A 21,196-nucleotide genomic window follows, 5' to 3' on the forward strand; every position below is an offset into this window, starting at 1 on the left:
AATTGCACCCATTGAGCCTCCTGAATCCATACCATTTTACAACGAATGCTGATAAAAGCACAAATTGCTTCTTATTACTTATTGAAGATCGTTGGTGACCTGAATGAAACATCAAATCTCAAATTCTTCAAGCTGCAGAGGTCTTCTGATTTGGCCTGAAGACATATTTTATCAGTGATTGCTTAATAGACAGAATCTCTGGAAATTCTCTTTTCAGTTTGGTGGCATCCAGTTCATTGTTGCTCCGGGGAGCAACGATCACCTTAGCCTGCTCTTCCAGGGTGAAGTTCTTCCAGGAGAAGGTTGAATCTATGTATTCTCTGTAAAGATCTAAGATTTCATTATGGCTCAAAACACCGGGGTTGGTGAAGTTCCAGATCCCAGTGAGATTCCTCTTTGCCATTTCTATTGAGATAGGGAGAAGTTCATCCAAGATTGTCATTGAGTTGGGGATGTTAACGACCTTCTCATATCGAGTAATTTTAGTGATAAAATTGCGAGGATTCAATAAATCTGATGAGATTGGCATCCTCAGACGGAGGGTGCAGACATTCTCGTAATTTTTAAGCAGGTCCTCGACCTGTGAAGCCATCGAAAGATGAAACGTTAGAACAAATAAGCTCGTGTGATTGACGTGCGATTGTTATTAGCAAGAGCACAATTTCAACTCAGGTATAATTTAGATTGACTCATAGGAAACATGCATATGTATTTGGAAGATTTACACGCACACCACTAAACTCTTATTTATTTACATATCTAACATATAGCTTCAATTTTTACATTCATATCACCTGACTTATGCATGAAAAGGCGTATTTCACTTTTTAAAAGATAAAATGATGCCCTCTCTGATCTGAATTGAAAGATTTGGTTGGAATAAATGTAAAAAGCAAAATTTAGGTGTTAGATATGTAAATACCTAGGAATGGTTAGGGTGGTAAGTAAATACCCTATATGTATTCTAAATGAAGAAGAGAAAAAAAATGCCAGCACATGAAGTCCTCGTGTTTTTGTAAGTAAAAAGAAGGCATTGCATATCACAATAGTGGAAGGAAATAATATTCTGAAGATAATAATTTGCAGAGCTAACTGAGAGAGCGAGGAAGTGCTGCATTGTTTATTTGTATAGGTTACAACTATTTGGTTAAAGAAAAAGTTAATGGCAGTCATATAATTTCCTTTTATCATAATAAAAAAAAAAGTAGAGGTTAAATTGCGCTTTTTTACAGGGATTGAGTGCTCACGAAGAAGCTGAAAAAACATTTGAGGAGAGGTAAATTGGTTTATGCTATCCCAAGGAGACATAAGTAATGATCCCTTTTTTATTTGGGTGAAATAAAAAGCATAATGGAGAGAAATTTTAAGAAGAAATTTAGATTTGGTAGAGCCAAGCCTAATTACACGATATACAACTTAAGTATTTATGACATGAAAATTATCGATCAACACAGTTGTAAATTAAGTGATAAATAAGTGTAAGGTAGATTAAAGTATTAAATCTATCATACAAAGGAATGAAAATATAGATTGAGATGTTATTAGTAGAATTCAAGTTGGTTGGTTGAAGTGGAGGAATGCTTCGGGCCTATTGTGTGATAGAAAAGTATCGCTTAGACTGAAAGAAAAACTTTAAAGATGGTGGTGAGACCTGCAATGTTCTATGGGGCTGACTGTTGGTCTTTAAAATAGAAGCAAAAAACTCTGTTAAGTGTTGTCTAGATGAGAATGATCAAGTGGATGAATGGCTTTACACTTAGAGCAAATTGCGAAATTATTATATTTGTGATAGGGTTGTTGAAGTTCCAGTGAAGAAAAAAATTAGACAGAGTTGTCTTAGATGGTTTGGTCACATTATACGTGGACCATCTGATGATATGATTAGATGAGTAGATGTTTTAGATTTGAATTATGTTAAGAAAGACAGATGTAGACCTAGAAAGGCTTGCGTATATTGTATAAAGAATGATATTAATTTATTAGAATTAAATGAAAATATGACACTAAATAGGACGCAATGGAGAAAAAGAAATCATGTAGCCGCCCCACTTAGTGGAATAAAGGTTTTGTTGTTGTTGTTGTTACTGTTGTATACAAAAGAATGAAAATATACATGACAGATCTTCTATAGAAAAAATATTCTTTAAAATGACAGTTTTCTTTGGATTATTATAACACAGAGTTAAAGATAAATTATATAACAATGTATTGAGAAAAACAAAACTATACGGATCACATTTTAAGTGTGGTGAAAATGAAAATGCTAAGATGGATGGATTATAAAGCTAAGAAGAATAACATGAGAAATACTGCATTTTAAAGATAATAAAAACAGCAAATAATTTGATAAATTTAAGATGAATAAAAAAATAAGTGACCCCAAAGAGTTAAAAAACGATTCTAATGATGATGATGAAGAAGAAGGAGATGATGAATAGATTAAATGCAAGATACAAAATGTGAACATCAATGATAAACTATCTTAATTATTAAAAAAAATGGATTTTTTTAAAGAAAATATGAACAGAGAAAAAGAGAGAGAGAGAGAGAGAAAATATATTTTCTTCATAATCCAAAAAGACAAGTTGCATTTTGAGAAAAAAAAGTCAGTAAAAAAGAACCTACTTGGGCAAAACAAGAAGCAATTTTAAAATTCTTAAACAAATACAAATTATCACACTCTATTAAGGGTCTTTTTGGGGCCGCTTTTATCAAGCGACGTGGCCCCAAACCGTGACAAAATGTTGTTTGGTGTCCAACTTCGCGGCGGGACGATGCCAAAATTGGCAGAAAGCGGGCCGGGGGATAGACCCCGCGGCCCAGCTTTCACCTCGCCAATACTCGATATTGCCCTGGCGTCTTCTGCCAAGCGCACGCCCCATCTCTTCTTCTGCCCTAGCCATTTCGTGAGGCCCTTGTGCCTTCCTCTTCCTCGACCAAGCACAAATCCAGGCCCGATGTTTCAAAAATCTCTTCCACGCTTAAATTATCCAAAAAATAGAAGATGTCAATAAGAAGGGTATGATGAAACCAGCCTACCCGATTTAGGCTAAGCAAAAACGAATGCGACCACTTTTTTTTTTCAAAAGAGTTTCTTCTGAAGCTTGTTCCTTTTGTGCTAAATAGTTTCTCACATAACCTAAAGGAAGTATTCTTCTTCTTATAGAGCCGTTGAGTACAGGGGAATCATGTCTGTAAGTAGATTTTATTTCATCGTCCTCAAAATTGAAAAAAAAAGTTTAATTCTTAATGTTTGTGCTCTGAGACAGCTTAAAAATCATGTTTTTTTTATAATGTTTCTTCTTTACTGCTAAGCGGTAGTTGAATGATAACTCACAAAGATGGTTTTAAGGTTTTTTGCTTGAATTTTTCTGATTTTTCAAGGGTTTAGGTGAATTCTTTTTATCATGGCGAGACTATTTATTCAATTGATTCTCTACTCATATGAAGGACAGCTCTTTGGAAAATTTAGCAGAAAAATGGAAGCCATTTTTTCTGTAAGAAAGCTTCAACGAAAGAAAAAGCTTCAACGAAAGAAAGAAAGAAATGAGGGAGGGTTTATACAATAAATTAAAAATTTATCTTTCTTATTTCACCATGACTGAAGATCTTCCATTAATATAAGATCATAATCTGCATGTAGATCTTGTAATATAATTTCCTCTCATCCCGTTGGTGAAGTCTTTTTCTGTTGCATAAAATCCAACTCCCTATCAAATAAAATTATATCATATAAATCATTATATAATTAAAAAAGTATCAAGACTGAAAATTTCCTTCCAAAATTCCTTATCTGAACAACTAAAATGTCAACTCATTTAAATTTTCACCATTTATTTCACATAAAAATTTGCCGAATCTATGATCAGAGCACACATGTACCCAAATTTGGCAATTGGGACGACAAAGACATTCCATACAAAGACATTCCATACACAAGATACTTTGAAAATGCTCTCAAAGACACAGAAAAAGGCTTCAATCCTAATGATCCCCAAGAGAATCCAAAAGCCTTCATGAATCAACATCAAATCCAACAACAAATTCAAGAATAAAACAGAACAAACCTTCTCAGAAAGCGAATACAGATCCAGCGAGAATCAGTGCCAAAATTGATTCATAGACTAATTGCAGAAGTCTACCTTTTACATATTTACCTTATAAAGTAACTGACATGCAAGCCCAATGTTCAGCAATTGACCTCACACTAGTATTGCAAATGAGAACATAGTTTATGATGTTTTGCCTTCTATGATTATTGAAACTTCTCAAATATAATACACTAATGCTTGTTTGTTAAAAAAGTGCTCGTATATTTTGAGTTGTTCATATAAAGTATGATTTACTTCTGTAATTAGGCCATGAGTCTGTTAATAGAGCATGAGTTGAAGGAGAAATATCATGAACAAAAGATGTAATGAATCAAAAAACATCTATTGGAAAGATAATTTACGAAATTTTGGCTATGGTTTTCATGAATTGTGATTTTTTTCCTTTTCCTTTATCACTTTCGATACTCATACTTGGGCATCAGAATTTTTGAACTGTTTCGAAGTGAAATTCTACTTCAGAAGTATGAAAAATATCACTGTCACAGTTTTGTTTTAAACAGTTTTACCAAACAGGAGCAACATGGTCATTTTTTTTAGAAAAAGCTGCCCCAAAGTTGTTTTCACACAGCTGCACCAAACAGACAGCCAGTTTCCCCGTCGCAACTTTTTGGGCAGCGCAGTTGCAGCCGAAAAGCCGATAAACTGCAACTACGCCAAACAGAGCCTAAGTCACCCGTAGCAGTATCACGAATAAAATAAATGCTATTCAAAAGAGTTCAGAAGAATTTAATGTCTCAATACATAGAGATCAAATACCCATACATAATTACATATAGCGCACATACGTAGAATTAGTGGGCTTCTTCCCTAATAAAATCATTACATATGTTCCAAAATAGAAAAACAATTGATGACAAAAAATTATAGATAATACAATTTAGTTAAAACTAGAAAGTGCATTTAAGATTCAACTTGATCGACGACACTTTAGAATAGCATTCATAAACTATTCTAAAGAAAAACTAAGGAACCAAATCCCGAAATAGTGTTCATGATTAAATTCTTAAGCTTGCCACTTATTTTCTTCTTTAAAAGAGAAAAAAAAGAAAAAGTAGTGCAATAACTTTGCTAAAATTGCCTGCAGATAGCAATCAACAATGAGCATAATATTTGGGGGAAAAAACTCATTTATCAGCATCTTCATTTCATCCTTTCAATTACCCAAAAAACGTATAGAAGCTAACTCCAATTTTTCAATATGTTTTTTATCAAGCAAGATAAAGCATGCAGCCACAACCAACTGACTATTAAGACAACACAAGCACAGCGTGGCCTCATAGGAATTTTAGCATAATTTTATTACATCAACCAATCAAAACTCTTAATCTAAATATAATTAATGGCATAGTTGGGCATAAATGGAGTTAACTTCTATCGATAGTACATTGTCATAATAATCCCCATCGTTAAAAGTCCCAATCAAACATTGTGAACTCTTCCACTCAAAAGTTCTATTACTTGAAAATAAAAAGAACACAAACGAATAAAAATAAAGCGTGTCATTAAAATAACATCATGCCTATAAAGGCATTGCGAGACACATGTATAACGTAATGGGCACAATTACCACTCATCACCATTCAAAGCTAAGGAGATGGAAGTAAAAAAAAAATATTGGAATGGTAAAAGAAGGTGGTGAAGTCAAATAAATGAGGTGGAGTCAAGTGATGAAATTGATAGAAAGTGGTATAGAAATGAAAATAAGGTGTAGGTTTCATAGACAATTATAAACCCTCATTCTAAGTATTATTGGTTGGGGAAACCTATTAAATTAGAAAATTAATCAGAAATAAATAAAACTTAAAACGATTGCAAACACAACAACAACAACAACAACAACAACAACAACAACAACAAGCCTTTATCTCACCGAGTGGGTTCAGCTAGATGAATCTTTTTTCTCTATTGTGTCCTATTGAGCACATATTTTCATTTCATTCTAACATATTAAGATCATCTTTTATACAATATGCCCAAATCTTTTTAGGTATACCTCTGTCTTTCTTAACATAAGTCGAATCTAAAACATAAACAGTCCTAACATCATCAGATGGTTCGATGTTTGAAGTGACCAAACCATCTAAGGCGACTCTCTCTAATTTTGTCCGTCACTGGAACTACACCAAACCTATCATGGATATATTCATTTTGCATTTTGTCCACAAGTGTCAAGCCACTCATCCACCTAAGCATTCTCATCTCAGCAACCCTTAACTTTGTTTTACACTTCTCTTTTAAAGTCCAACATTATGCGCCATAAAGCATTGCAGGCCTCACCACCATCTTATAAAATTCACCTTTAAGTCTATATGGTACTTTTCTATCAAAAAATAGACCTAATGCACTCCTCCAATTCAACCAACCAATTTGATTTCTACTAATAACATCCCCATCTATATCACCATCACTTTGAACAATTGACCCTAATTTGATCACCCATAGTTACAATGTTGTCACTAGAGCTACTACTACTAAAATTATATTCCATGTATTCGATTTTTTATCTTCTTACACGAAGGTCTTAAGACTCCGATGTCGACCTCCATAATTGAAGTTATTCCTTAACTATATCTTTAGTGTTATCCACAAGAAGGATATCACTAGCTGAAAGCATACACCAAGGCACATCCTCCGATAAATTTCCAGTAAGAGCATCCATAACTAAAGCAAAAAGATATGGGCATAGAGCCGATCCCTGATGTACTCCAACTAAAATAACAACAAAAGGTTACAATAAGGCAGAGTTGAAGTATGTTCTGTATAAGTTAAAACTCATTAGACTAATATTAATATATGTTCTGTATGTTTTGTTGATATAAATAAGGCATACTTAAGCTAAATATGCAAACTCATTAGACTAATATTAATATACAGAACAAACTTATACTAAAATTACAATAAGGCAGAGTTGAATTCTTCAGAATTCTAACAAAATGAAATATATTGTACAGAGGGTCAAAAGTTTCATAAAATAAAATAATGGCCGTCATTTTGAGAGTAAGAAACATTGTCAAGATGATTAGTCCATCACTTAGATCAATAGGGGTGTACTCCAACATCAAAATGTGTAACCAAAGGTGCGGAAACAAATTTAGTGCATCTCTTAAGAGGAGAGTTCATCAAAGAAAAGCTCAGGGAACTCATACAAATAGTGATTCAGCTCTGATAGTCAAAAAGGAGACTTGACAAAAAAGACAGAGAAGACTCAACATGAAGATGAGAAGAAGACTTCACTTAAGAAAGTATATGAGACAGCAATTTGTTGCACATGCATTGTGGTTCTAATGCAGTAGCATCCTAGAAAAAAATTATCTGGTCATTAAATAATTAGTACTTTAATTTTATAGGATTTTCTTCATAATATAGTTTCTGAGATTCAAAAGAAGTCCAAAGAGGCTCTTCAGCTCTAGGCGTGGTTAATTGATCAACTTAAATGCTGTTTCTACCAAGTTTTCCTTTTGATTCATAGACCAAAAATGAAACAAGAATAATCATATTCATCCTCAGATCGTTGCTTTCTACAATCAATAAAGACTAGGGTGGGATGAATTAAACCTTCAGTAATGGTAAGAAAAAGAGTGGAAAGGTTAAATTTAGCTAGGATTGGAATAGTTTTAGACTCATAGACGCTAATAATAATGTTCATAATTTTTCTTTTACCTTGAGCACGTGTATTTTTTTTTTAAACAGCAGTCATCATTTACATAATTTCTAGAGTAATCATTCGCATATCTAGGATTATATTATAGATGGCTAACAAGCTTACTCATAGATCTTAAATTATAAAAAGTTAGAGCTCATTCCTACAAGGTTTTAAATAGACTTCAAGTTAATATGGATAGCGATTACAATATGTCATCAGGGTGAAGAATGCACACAGCACCCGAAATTCAGAATTCAAAGTAGGCGTTCAGTAACATATCTCAAGTTTTAATGCTTTTCAAGCTATAGATCAAGAATTAGGAACAGTGCTCAACAACAAAGTTGTAGAGAATGCTAAGTTAATGATATCAACTATTTTTACATAGAAATCAGATCTAAAATGATAGAGTTGTGATCATAATACAAAGAGCAACAACTACTGACAAACATTGCAGTAAAAAAATGTTCAAAATTGAAGTATCTAATTATTTGACATTAAAATGCAATGATATTTACGCCAAATTTATATGAATGAGGAAGGAAACTAAACAAAAATATATTTATAGATTCTCACTTAATATCAATGGCAAACTATAATAAAAGAACAACAACAATAGAAGCCTACATAGAAAATTTTAATGCAAAGATATAGGTGTTGAATTTTTTGGGATGCCAAAGAAAGTTGGATTCATGTAGCCAGCCCTAATTAGTGGGATAAAGGCTTGTTATTGCTGTTTTTTCTGCTAAAGAAAGTCAATATTAGGATTTCTTGAGTAACTAGGAAAAACAAGATTACACCAACAAAGTTTCAACTAAAATGGAAGTCAGTTGATATTTTTATAAATACATAACTAGAATAATATTACATAAACGTGATGCAAAAAGTTAGCACCAAACAAATATCTCAAAAGAAAAAACTTGCTTTTAAACCAAATATGATGGATAAATATAAAAACAAGATAAAATGCGTAAGTATGAAAGCTCACAGCAACTTTTTAATATATTATTCAATCAGACAAAATTAAACATCAGACCACAATTGACCTACTAATACAACAATAACTCATTCCGAGAAAATAGAATTTAATTCTGGGTATAAGAACCAATCATGAATAAACTTTAAGAAAATAAGAAAGGATGTTAGTATTTTGTAATGACCTGATCTTGTGAGAATCTCAACACAACCAATTGAATAATCAGGGATAATTGAAGGAGAATTCCATGGTTAGTCCAACATCGTGGTGGCTCCTTCCTTCCTTGGAAATTATTATTGAGTGAGAAAAATAAAAAAAATTTATTTAAAATGCCTATAAAAATTCCATGTACAAATATTATCTTAATAAATCAGAAAAAGAAGATTAAAGGTTTTGAGAACTAGAAAAACTAGCACCCCAGTGCCATGTTGAGAATTTTTCCAAAATGATTCTTGAGGCAAGGTGTCGCATTGCTGTCATGTAGCGCCGCAACGGCATCCTCCAGAATGCCGCAGTGCTAAGCCATATTTAGGTTGAAGCTAAAATTCAGAGAGCTTGGTGTTTGAGCGCTTATTTCTAATGTCGTCGCGCTTGTTCAAGCGCTAAAGAACCCATCTCTAAAGCATCACAGCGCTAGCTAATATCAACTAATGAGGAAGTACAGAGAACTCATCGCCACAGCATTACCCTAGGAAAACCGCAGCACTGCACTTTGAGCACCGCAACATGACACCCCAATCAAGAAGTTATTGTAGTCATTTCACAGTTAGAGATGAAGGAAGAAGTGTTCGGGATGAATAGTGTATGAGGGGAGAGTTCAGTGTGTGTGGGGAGAGTGATCTAGTGCAATTTAGCCCTCTAGAGTGATTGAGAGAGGGAGTTACATAAAATACTAGATCGTATTTGTGCAAAGTGGTCAAGTGAATCAAGGACTGAAGGTACATTTATCAAGCAAGAATCTAAGGGAGAAAAGATGGTGCACTCATTTCCATTTACATTTGTGTAAGCTTTCTTTTATATTCAATAAAGCAAATGTGTTTTATTGTGTTTGAAATATTTAGAGGCTAACTTATTTTAATTGGTTTTGTTGTTTTCTAAACAAAATAGCATAATCTAAAGCTTTTGAGTAAAAATTTCACATCTTGACCACCCTAATCCAACTTAGTCGATTATGAGTAATGGCTATGCTTATATTTCAACTTCTAATGTTAACTTCAGATATCGACAGTCTTAGATTAAATTAGGAACTATTATAACTAAACTCTATTAGAGTCGACATACATCCAATAGGTTTTAGCAATCGACAGAGAAATTTGCTTAATATTCAATCTTTTTTAAATAATGTGCAAACATATTTAGTCTATTGTAGCTTAAGGGTTAGGATTCCTAAGTTATCAACAGAAGCTAAGAAACACATATTATCGATTGACAAGAAACATTAAATTGAACATAAAAATTGTGAAATTTAGTAAAGTGGCCACAAATCCAAGGAAAATTTTATCTAAAATAAAATATAGTCGAAGTATATTGACTTTAAACTTTCATCATTTCTTACTGTTGGAAAAAAAATAATCAAAATAAATTAATGCTTACCTATTTCATTGGACGAATTCGTGAATTTCCTTGTGGAAACAATATCCGACTTACCCACTATTAATAAAGATGATACATATACTTGTGTATCATTACTTGAAAGAGGGAAGAATTGTGCAAGAGAAACCCAAAGCTTTTCGTCAACATAACACCATGCCTAAACTGCACATAGGGGCTCATACATATAGCTCACAAAGTAAAACTATCAACTATAAGTATTCAAAGCTAAAGAGATGAAGTCAACGAAGATATTGGATAAGTAAAAAAAGATAATGTTTAAGTCAAAAAAGATGATGAAACAAATAATAAATGGCACAGAAGTGAAGGATTGTTGAGGGTCATAGAAATTATCAATGGTGTAGCTAGATATAACTAGAGTCAACCCAACGATTAATCCACCATTATAAATATCTTCCCGACTCACAAGTCCTCTAATGGTTGCACAAACTCACACTCAAGGGTTCGATACTTGGGAGAGGAAAGAACACAGATGAATATTAGTGCTAGGGGAAATCAAAGATTGATCTTCTGTAAAATACCCCATCGCCTAAGAAAATACAAAGAGACTCGTATAACCTAGAGGGCATATTTAACGCGCATCGCCATTCGAAGCTAAGATGATGAAGTTTAAAAAAGAAAGTAGTGAATTCAAAAAGGTAGCAGAGAAGTAAAGCAAAAAAAATAATAAAGTTAAAAAAATGCTGCAAAAAAATCAAAAGATGGGTGAAATTTCTTATAACTATCACCATTTACTTGTCAATGATGAATAACACACCATAGCACTAAGCTTCTCATAGCAAGCATTATTTTAAACATAGCATAAAATATTTAAAAATATGAATAAAAATACAGTAATATCTATTTATATATATATATATATTTATTTATAGATATATATGAGCATTTATGATACTGATAAATCAAATAAGAAACAAACTATGTTAATAAAATCCTAAAAAAATGGACTTGAAAATAAGAATTAGAGTAAAAACCCATTATTAGTTTTAAAAGTAGGAAAGCAAGAGCAACATTATTGTTAAAAACGAGGTCAAAGCCTTTATGTATAGAAAGCTTCATTCATCAACACTGATGCCAAGAGCATCAACCTCCATCGAAATTAAGAGCATTGACCTCTATTGAAGCCATCAACCTCCTTAGTTGAAGCTGAGTGCATGAAGAGCTCATGTGCTAGCATCGATCTCCATCCCCAAGCCAAGAGGATGCATGTTTCACCATCTAGCATCGAAGCTAAGAGCATAAAAGGCTAGCCACTGTGCCTACTAATGTATACCATATTCATGTTCATCTAAACCGAACGCAGCATGTAAACACTTATTAGAACAAAATAAAACAAATAAATGACATAAAAGTAATATTAATATTAATTTTAAACACCAAATCTTAGAAAAAAAATAAAACACAATTGGTGATGTGCACTATACTTGTAGTTCTTGCTTGTGCATAACACATAGCACATTATTTCAAATCCCTGCACCTCACCATGAAAATGGTACAATGAGTCTGCCACGCCATGTTACATGCTATGTCATACAGTATCTTGCACTATTAACATATAGTATCACCCATCAAATGTTTTCTGAAACTTATTAAATCAACCTATCATTCAAGTTTATTAATCTCATGCCTATATTATAACAAAGAATTCAATGCTACTTCAATGCAATTTGCCTTTCCAATTTAGTACTACTCAACATCTATAATGCTAAAGGAGAGAATAGTGCTTGCACAACTACTCAAACAAAAATGGGGCGAGGGCATAGAGTTTCACAAACCTTGGTATGCCTAATTAAGCCTTGCCTTAAGGTACTAAGCTATATAACAAAGCCTTGCCTTGATTAAGGAAATGGGTGCTAATAATTTAAATGTGAACGATGAGTTAGTTTTTCATGATGACAATTTGACATGAAGTGATGTGAAAATAAGCATAACGAGAATTAAGAAGAAGAGCAAGAAAATAAGTTACAGAAATTGTAAGTGCCAGAGCTACAGTTTTAGAATAGCAAATTGAGGAAGCAGAAGAGTGGGAGAAGATAAAAAGAGGATGAAAGGGAGTGTGAGAAGATAAGAAAGGATGAAAGGCAACGAATATACTAAAAGAAAGGAGGCCATGAATGATGGCAAATGACGTAGATTGCATGAAAGAGCAAATTATTCCTAAACTATGAATGATACAAGCTCAAGCAGTTTATTTTCTATGCTAAAAGTATCTATTTACCAAGAATTTTTAATTTAAAATAAAGATCAACTTTAAAAAAGTCATATTTTTCTCCAACTTACGTTGTGTTAATTATCACTTCAAACTCACAAAAATATTCATCATACTTACTACTCCTCATTTCACTCAGTCAAATGCATAGGGCTATGTTTAATGCCCCAAGCTTTAAATAATTTTATTATCTTAAAAGCGCTAAGCACTTTTACAATGTTACTCGAAAGAATATATGCCGATTCATCTATTTTTCTTATAGTATATAATTAATTCAATCAATAAAAAAAACATAAATTACTTGCATTTTTTTGTTTTTTTGTAACAATTTGCTACCAGACTAAGACGTTTTTTTGGTAACATCTAATTGATCAGCAACCCATCTTTACAACAACTATTTAAAACAAACCGGGCCATGGATAATAACACTCAAATCTTCCCTATGACATCTGAAAACTTCAAATCATGCATAGCTCAAGGTTTTAAATATACAGTCCCAACCTCCCTAAAAATCGGTGCTTTGCACCAAAGTATCAGATCGTAAGATGTACATCCTAAGAGATAACCTTCCCCAGTTTAAATAAAATGTATTCGTATTCCTCTTTAGCAACCAGCATGTTAGTTTACTTGCTTGCCAGTTACTTACGTTCATTAGATTAAGTTGCTTTTTCCCTAATTTATTTCTTTTCTAATAATAAAAAATTAAGTCAAGAACATCACGATACTGATTAATGGACCAACAATCAGAAATACAATCTACTGAACTCATGAAATAGATCTGTTTAACCAAATCTTAAAATAGAAGTTAGCATGCAGTAACTTTAGGCCCATCCATTTCTACAAATCCACCCTAAATCACCAAGCCATTCATCCAGTCAACCAAATTAAAAGACTTTATTCAATCAAAACATCTAACACCACAGAGCTTTCTCGATTTATCACTTAAGAAGGCAAGTGGACCAAAGTACAAGGCACCGACGGACAACTAAAACATAACAAAGAAAAACGGCACATCACAGTATTAATCAAAATTGCATGTTATATACCATGGCTTTCGTTTTGGAATAGAAGGATCCAACGAAGTTCGGCGTGTCCTCCTCTCGAAACCCGATCCCGGACCCAAGCGGGTGTGCGTCATCGTATTCGAAGATACAACCAGTGGCATAGTTCACAAGTGTGATGCCGCTTTCCCTGCATACATCAGCCAGCGTCAGAGTCCCGACAACGTTGGCTCGAATTGTCTCTAATTTGTGGGTTTCGCACCAGTCCACGTTCGGTCGCCCCGTAACCCCGGCGGCGTTGAAGACGTGCGTTGGCGACACTGACCCAATGTCCGCCTCCAACTGCGCGCGATTCTCAAGCCTCCCCATGCCGTAAGCGTAGGGAATCCCTCTCTCCTCGCACAGCCGGCCAAGCAAACCGCCGATCCACCCCGTTTGACCGTAGATGAGGAACTTGAGTGGCGTGGAGTCCGCGGAGCCATTTGTAAGGAGCCCCATGGTTGGATTTAGTAAACGGCTGTGTATGGGAACCGGTCTGCGACGGTTGCGGCGGCGAATAGATAAACAGTAAGGAGAAGCGTCTCGCAGGGAGATGGTGTGGTACATATGATTTTGCAATTTTCAAGCAGGCTTTAATGGCATTCGAGCGATCTGAACGCCTTAAATTTTCTTGTAATGTTTTACCTTTAATTAAATAAAATAATTTAACTTAACCACGATCAAAATTCAAGCTAAATGTAAGAGAAAAAAATATTTTTTTACGATTAAAGTTTTGAAAATTTGATAAGATATTAATTCTGTTAAATTTTAGGTTCTTCTCCTAGGAATCATGTCTCCAGAGTTAGAGCTGAAACTCCAGAGAGAGCTAGAGAATGCAAGAAAATCTTTTATGAGAATCCAAAAGCGCACGAATCTAAAGAAGGTTCATTTTATTGATATTATGACATCATATTTATGGGGGGTCTTTAAATACAAGTATATATAAAGAAAGATCAGTTCGTATAAATGATTTAATTCAAATTACATGATAATGAATAAAAAATAGTTGTCTTGTGGATCACTTGAAGCTTTGAGATAAGTCGACTGTATCGGTCAACGGTCAGATGTGTTTGTCGGTCAGATGTGGCGGGCGACCATGTCTTTTTTTAGGGATCAAGTTTGCTCGACCAAAGATGTGTCATTCGATCGAGGCCTTTAGGTCCTCAATTTTGTTGGTCGAAGGGTTCGTCGATGGGAGACTCTGCCGGTCGGAATAATGTTTCTGTTGATTGGGCTATTAACATGATCATTTGCCTACTACCAAATTCTCTATTCTGCATTTGGGGACTCATCTACATGGTCATGTATATGTTCGTTCGATCGCTTTGAGATTCATGTAGACATTTTTGTAGTCACAAATTAGTTCCCCAATTTTTCTTCTCCTTGATGGCGACAGCTATGATATGGACAGAGAAATTATTAAGCAATAATTGACACAAAAATTATGAAAATTGTTCCAATATTAACTCCCCTTGTTTTTCGTGACTAATAAATCCTATAAATAGAGTGATGGCGCCCGGAATGGGTCTGCTGCCGCCAATTCCCATTGTGTCAGATGTGTTCTTTTTATTGAAAGGAGTCAACACTCTGTTTATCTATTTTTGTCGCCCTAATCTCCAATTAACTCATTCTCTTGAGTCATGTCAAGGATTCCAAGATCTTAAGAAAGTAGGAGAAGGAAGGAAAGGACTAAAAATAAAAAAGATGAGAAAAAGAAATGTCGAAAGGATTTTTCATTGCGGTGAGCATCATAGAGAAATGGTTTCTCATATAAGGAAAACCACATGAAAAATAAATAACAAGAGATTTTAGGTGTATCACCTATTTTGAGTTCTTGATTCTCCTATAGGAGCAAGCTTCTATAGTTAATTAAATATTAGACAGTTAAAACAATCTAAGAAAACTCCCGATTAACGTTAACACTCGTTCTTCTAAGAAATATCAAAGTCAAGGAAAGAAACATCAAATTTTTTATTCCTAGGGCAATAGATTTTTAAGAATCTGATTCTACCCTACAGGTTTTGTTTTGTTTTGTCATGTCGTTTTTATTTGGGTTTGCTATTTTTGTTTTGTTATTTATGTCATTTTACTGTATTTTGTTTGTCATGTCATTTCATTTTTTTTTTGTCGTTTTGGTTTGGTTTGGTTTTTTTTGTTTTGTTTTGTCTTTTTTTTTTGTTTTGTTTTGGATTTTTTGTCTTGAGATTCCGCTTTTGATTGTCGTCCTGCAAAATAGAGTTAGTACACATGCTATAAATGCAAAGGAAATCTAAAGAGAAATTTTGTTTTTTTCATGTCTTCAATAAACCTGCAAAACAGAACACGATTAGCATAAAATAATGTTTATAGACTTGTAAGTTTTAATTGGTTATTTAATTGGTTGAATAATTTTTAAACGACCCGATCAAGATGTTTATGGCTCCGTCGTCTCGGGGTCGTAAAGTATTCAAATCTACTTAGTTTGAAAGGTGTTTAAACCAGGAGCGGAAGATTCCTGTCAGCAACCACAGATTGCGTTGTCCAAGAAATCTTCGTAAATATGAACACTGGGGATCAAATTGCGTTTAGTGAACTTTGTTCATTAGGATTCAATTTAAGTTTTAATGTCTTATTCGGATTTTAGGGTTTGTAAAATTTTAGGATGTTTACGATTTATTAGTCGATTGTTTTTTTTTTCATTTTTGTCATTTTTGTTATTTATTTTTGTTTGGGATGACCCGATCAGGATCCAATGGTTTCGTCGACCCGGGTCATTATGTTGGTGGTTTGATTAACCACAGTGGTTGGAAGTTATTTTGTTAGCAATCATAGATTACCTCATCCAAAATATCTTCTCAAATCTAGTTGCATTTTAGGTTCAAATTTAAATTTTATGTCTTTTAAAGTAAATTTTATGTCATTTATGTCGGTGAGTTTGATTTTTACGATATCATTTCTTTTAGTTTTGATGTCAGTTAGACCTGGAGAAGTTTAATTGAGACCTAAGATTTAGGTTTAGTGTCAGTGGAACTTGAAGATTGATGTCTTTCAATTTAGATAGTTCCTAAAGTATGAAGATGATTTAGGCTCAAGATAGGTAGAACCTAAAATTTGAAATAGTTTAAGTCCAATGTAGGTAGAACTTAAAATGATTTAGGTTCAATGGAGGTAGAACCTAAAGTTTGAAATAGTTTAAGTCTGATGCACGATTTTTTGTGTGCTGCTTTTGTAAATATTTTTCAATATGACAAAATACACACGACAATACTAATAATAAATATGCAATTCAATCCCAATAAAAATAATTTTAGTAAAAGTAATTTTATCTTTTAAAATCTTTAAATTGTCAAACTCTTAATAATAACGTGTTGACCTAACTTTTGGTTGAGGTCTAGGCTTTCCTCTTTAGTAGCCTAGGATTTAGCCATAGGATTTTTTGTTTTGACTAGTCCTAGAGGACTAGAAAGAAACCCTCAACATTAGAAACTCTAAATTTTTCTTTGCTCAACTTGAAATTTCACATATTGGTCCTAACTTCTAGCACTTAGTAGGTGGGGCCAATATGGGGGAGCTCAAGGGGAGTCCCCAAAGGATTACTTGGCCTTAGGGTTAACCCTCTTGTGGTGTGGTCTTGGTTGGTCTCATACACACACTTGCATATTACACTTCCACTCACAACCTTAACCCCAAACCTGCTTGACTTTGGTCCCTTGACCATTTCAGAGACTCATGTAGATGGTCCCCTAGGCCACTAGCCCTAGGCTAGGGTTTAGCTAAGACCAACACATGGAGTACCCAAAATAGGGAATTTTGTTGGTCCATGGCTCAAGTAGTGTGGTTGACTCCCTAATTTTACCAAAATACTCAACTTAGCATTTTACCCCAAAATCTACCCAATTTACCAAATTACCCCTTAAACCCCAAAATTCACAAAATTCCCAAAATTAGCCAAAAGATCTATACTTATCGAAAAATCAACTTAAATCACTTGAAACCACCCAAATTGACCAAAACACCCCAAATTTTTCAAAATTACCAAAATACGCCTCATTTTGCCAAAATTGCCTCATTTTGCCAAAATCATTTTGCCAAAATTACAAAAATACCCTTGGTGACCCAAATTGCCCCAAAATCTTAAAATTCATTTCAAATGTACCTCAAATCAATTTGGACAACTCCATTGAGCTCAATTTGACCAATTTGACCTATTTTGACGAAAGCCTCAAATTGCCTTTAAAGGCCCAATTACCTAAATTCACCCTCAATGTCCACTAATTTGATTCCAATTTTCTCCAATTTTAATTCTAAACTAAAATTAATCATGACCAATCTTGATTGAAACCAAATCCAAGCCTATTTGACCCACATTTGAATCAAATTTCAAAACCAAATAAAAAAGCCTAAATTTGACCCCAAGCCAAAATTTCACCAAATTGAACCTCAAATCTATCCAATTGCCCCAATTTTGAAACATAAACTCGTTACAACATTCAAAACATTTCCCTACATTAAATTGAACCTTCAATTGCCCTTTCTCAAGCCTCAATTTAACTCAAAATCAACTTGGACCAAAACCCCAAATTTTGCCCCAAATTAGCCATGTCCCCAAATTCCACCAAATTGAACTCCATAATCGCAAAATTTCCACTGAATTTCTATCCAAAATTCTTCAAAAAAACCACCCACATCAAATTAAAACCTTAATTGGGCCCTAGCCAAACTCTAGCCCAACTCAAACCCAAGTCTAACCCAACAAACCCAAAATTGACCAAATGTCCAAATGCCACCAAATTTACTTCCCAAATCAATTCAAAATCATTCCAAACCTTTTATAAACTCCTTTTAAAAACTATCTACATCATATTCATCAATCAATTGAGCTCACTGTCATTATTAGCCCAACCTAAACCCAACTTCAAGCCAAAATGCCAAAAATTGAACCCATGCACCAAAGTTGAGCAAACCAAAACACTACAGCCGCCATTTGGACTATAGTGACCAGGCTAGACCCACCTAGACCACTCTACATGAGTTATAAGCCAATGTTCCCTTGATTTAAGGAATCTCATCCCATTTTTAGCCTAAACCAAAATATCCTTGCCATCATACCTTAACTATTCAGAGCTAATGATCATTCTTGGTCAGCCACCCTAGTCGCTAGAGGAGCTAAAATTGAGAGCCCGCATGCCTCAACTCAAACCCAATTGCACACATCCAACCTAACTCATTACAATTGGCCTTTGGCACTCTTCCACCCTCCACATAAGCACCTAATTACACATGGATTGAAGCCCAGCCAGCCATCCATTCCCCCTCTATTTAAACCACCTCCTCCATGGACAAAAGAGATCTAATCATTTTTTTTGGGGAGACACTGTCCAATTGCTTCTAGAAACTTTCAAGAGCATCTAAGCTTAAACCACCCATTTTCTCCCTCTGGATTCCTCTGTGAGAGCTCAATTTTAGTTCAAAATCTAGGGCATTTTCTGCCACTCTACAAAACCCCACCAAGCTTCCAATTAAACCTTCAAAAGCTTCCTCAGACCAAAAGAGGAATTTCCTCATCAAAATCCCCCTCTGTTGAGCTCTCTGACCCACTCCTAGATCAAGGCCGCACCCTCATTTCATTAAACTTATACTTGGAGCTTATATTAGAGTAAACCAACACATCCAAGAGGTTCGTGGGACTCCATTGAAGCTTCCACAAGCATCTGATTGAGGCATCCCCTCTCACACAATGGTATAAACCATTAACCCTAATTTTGAGCTCAGTTTCACTAATTGTGAAGTTAAGTTTGATTTCATAGCATTGTAACCGTAGAGATGTGTTCATCTTGAGTAGATGAAGGTGTAGGGACAAACCTCATGTGATTTGGTTGAGTATCGAGCAATATCTTAGATCTAGAAGTTGGAAGGCTTACGGGTTTGGCTAATCGGGGACAATGAAGGATGATCGTCTGATCAAGTGTGTATCAGATGGCACCAGTTGAACTCTTGGTGCGTGAACAACAGACTGACTCAGCTGGCGGCGCCCAATCAAAAGACGACATGTGCGCGGTTCGGGGCTGCCTAGGTTGACGTGGATAAGTAGGAAAATATGTTTTAAAATAATTTTATTTAATTCCAGAACTTCAGAAAGTCATAATTTTGCAAAGAAAAATCCTAAAAATAAAATAAAAATACTCTCTTACTTACTGAATAGAGGAGAATAATGTGAAAAAAAATAAAAATTATTTGTTCTCCTTTATTTATAATTAATTAAATACTCTCTTGGTATTTTAATTTATTATGATAAAATATTGCTCACCATGGCTTGAGATTTTAGGGTTTGTTCCTCATGACAGAGGAGATGTTCTCTGATTTTTCCAAGGTCAGAGAGCATCCCTCTAATTTTCAAGTTTGGATGGCTATTTTGGCTTAATATAATTATATTAAATTAATTATCACTTGAAAAATTATGAGATAAATTTTAGTAGGTTCTCTATGGTCAGAGGAGCTTAGGATAAATATCATTATTGTTTAAATAATTTTGTACATTTCTATAAATAATTAAATGTTCATAAATTATATTAATTTATTTAAATTAAAGATTAATTAAAAATAAAAAAATTAATTCCACATTGTGTAGAAAAATTATTTTGACTCACTGTAAAAATTTGAAAATTATTTGATTAAGTTTAAGCACTAAAGTTGATTTTTTGAGAAAAATTGTATTTTGGTACAAAAAAATTATATTAAATTAAATATACTTAGGAAAATTATGAAAAATGTAATTAATCACCTTTTCTTTTGCTTTTAGCTCTTATTTTTCTTTTCTTTCAGGATCATTTTCAATCCTTTCTTTTTTTTATTTTTCATGTGAGGATTACTATATCTGGATAGCCTTTAATGATTTTGAACTTCACTATCCTCTTCTTAATGTTAAAAACTTTTCACATTCCTTCACTTTATAACTTCATATTACTTTTGAAGATTTTTTATACAGTCTCATTCTTTTCTTCTTACATGAAACTCTAAGATTCTTAATACTTCAAAAATACAATTTCCTTTACTTTAAATAGAGAAAGCATAGTCTTATCCTTTTGTACCAAATATATAGTCTTATTTTCTTATACCAAATACCTTGATATCTAGAATTAACATTTATTATTTAAAACTTTTACTTAAGTCTAGTATATATTTAGAAACACAAATATAGTTATTCAAAGTTAGCCTCTAATACCGAAGGTCATGTCAAATTAAATTTTGAAAATATAGCTAATTGGGGACAAATAAAATTTAGTTTCTTACTTTTAAGAGAAATTTTTCTTTCCCCTAAACATGAATTTTAAAATATTTTGCAATTAATTCCATAAAATGTAGCAAGAAGAAAAAGTAAAAGTTAAATCTACTTACTACTACAACATCCTATCAAATTCATATACATTCATAATCAGGATAGAATGGCTGAAGAAGAAAGTAAATCTAGCCTAAAACATGCAATAATATTAAACTAAAAAGGAAGTATACTCACTTTAAAATTTTATTTTTCTTCCTACCCGTAAATTTGATTTTTAACATATATAGCATTTAGTACAAAAGATATAAGTAGGAAGAAAAACAGTTTAGAAATTTTATCTACCCAAAATG

At 33.6% G+C, this 21,196-nt stretch overlaps 1 protein-coding gene across 2 annotated transcripts in view; it reads right to left on the bottom strand.

The window, feature by feature from the left end:
- LOC110039075 (bifunctional dTDP-4-dehydrorhamnose 3,5-epimerase/dTDP-4-dehydrorhamnose reductase) overlaps window positions 1-14,198 on the bottom strand; it is a 14,384-nt gene extending 186 nt beyond the window's left edge. The window contains exons 1-3 of one of the 2 annotated variants that reach the window (XM_020744024.1): window positions 13,812-14,198; window positions 13,595-13,739; window positions 1-580 (exon numbers count right to left, since the gene is read on the bottom strand). The exon at window positions 1-580 is cut by the window's left edge and continues 186 nt beyond it. In XM_020744024.1, the coding sequence (XP_020599683.1) occupies window positions 128-580; window positions 13,595-13,739; window positions 13,812-14,155 (942 nt within the window). In that variant the 5' untranslated portion in view covers window positions 14,156-14,198 and the 3' untranslated portion in view covers window positions 1-127. Of the gene's footprint in view, window positions 581-13,594 lie in introns of both variants that reach the window. The other variant, XM_020744022.1, reaches the window with a different exon arrangement.
- Window positions 14,199-21,196: the final 6,998 nt, after the last annotated feature.

The sequence above is a fragment of the Phalaenopsis equestris genome, unplaced genomic scaffold (assembly GCF_001263595.1).
Source record: "Phalaenopsis equestris unplaced genomic scaffold, ASM126359v1 Scaffold235084, whole genome shotgun sequence".
NCBI classification, from domain to species: domain Eukaryota; kingdom Viridiplantae; phylum Streptophyta; class Magnoliopsida; order Asparagales; family Orchidaceae; genus Phalaenopsis; species Phalaenopsis equestris.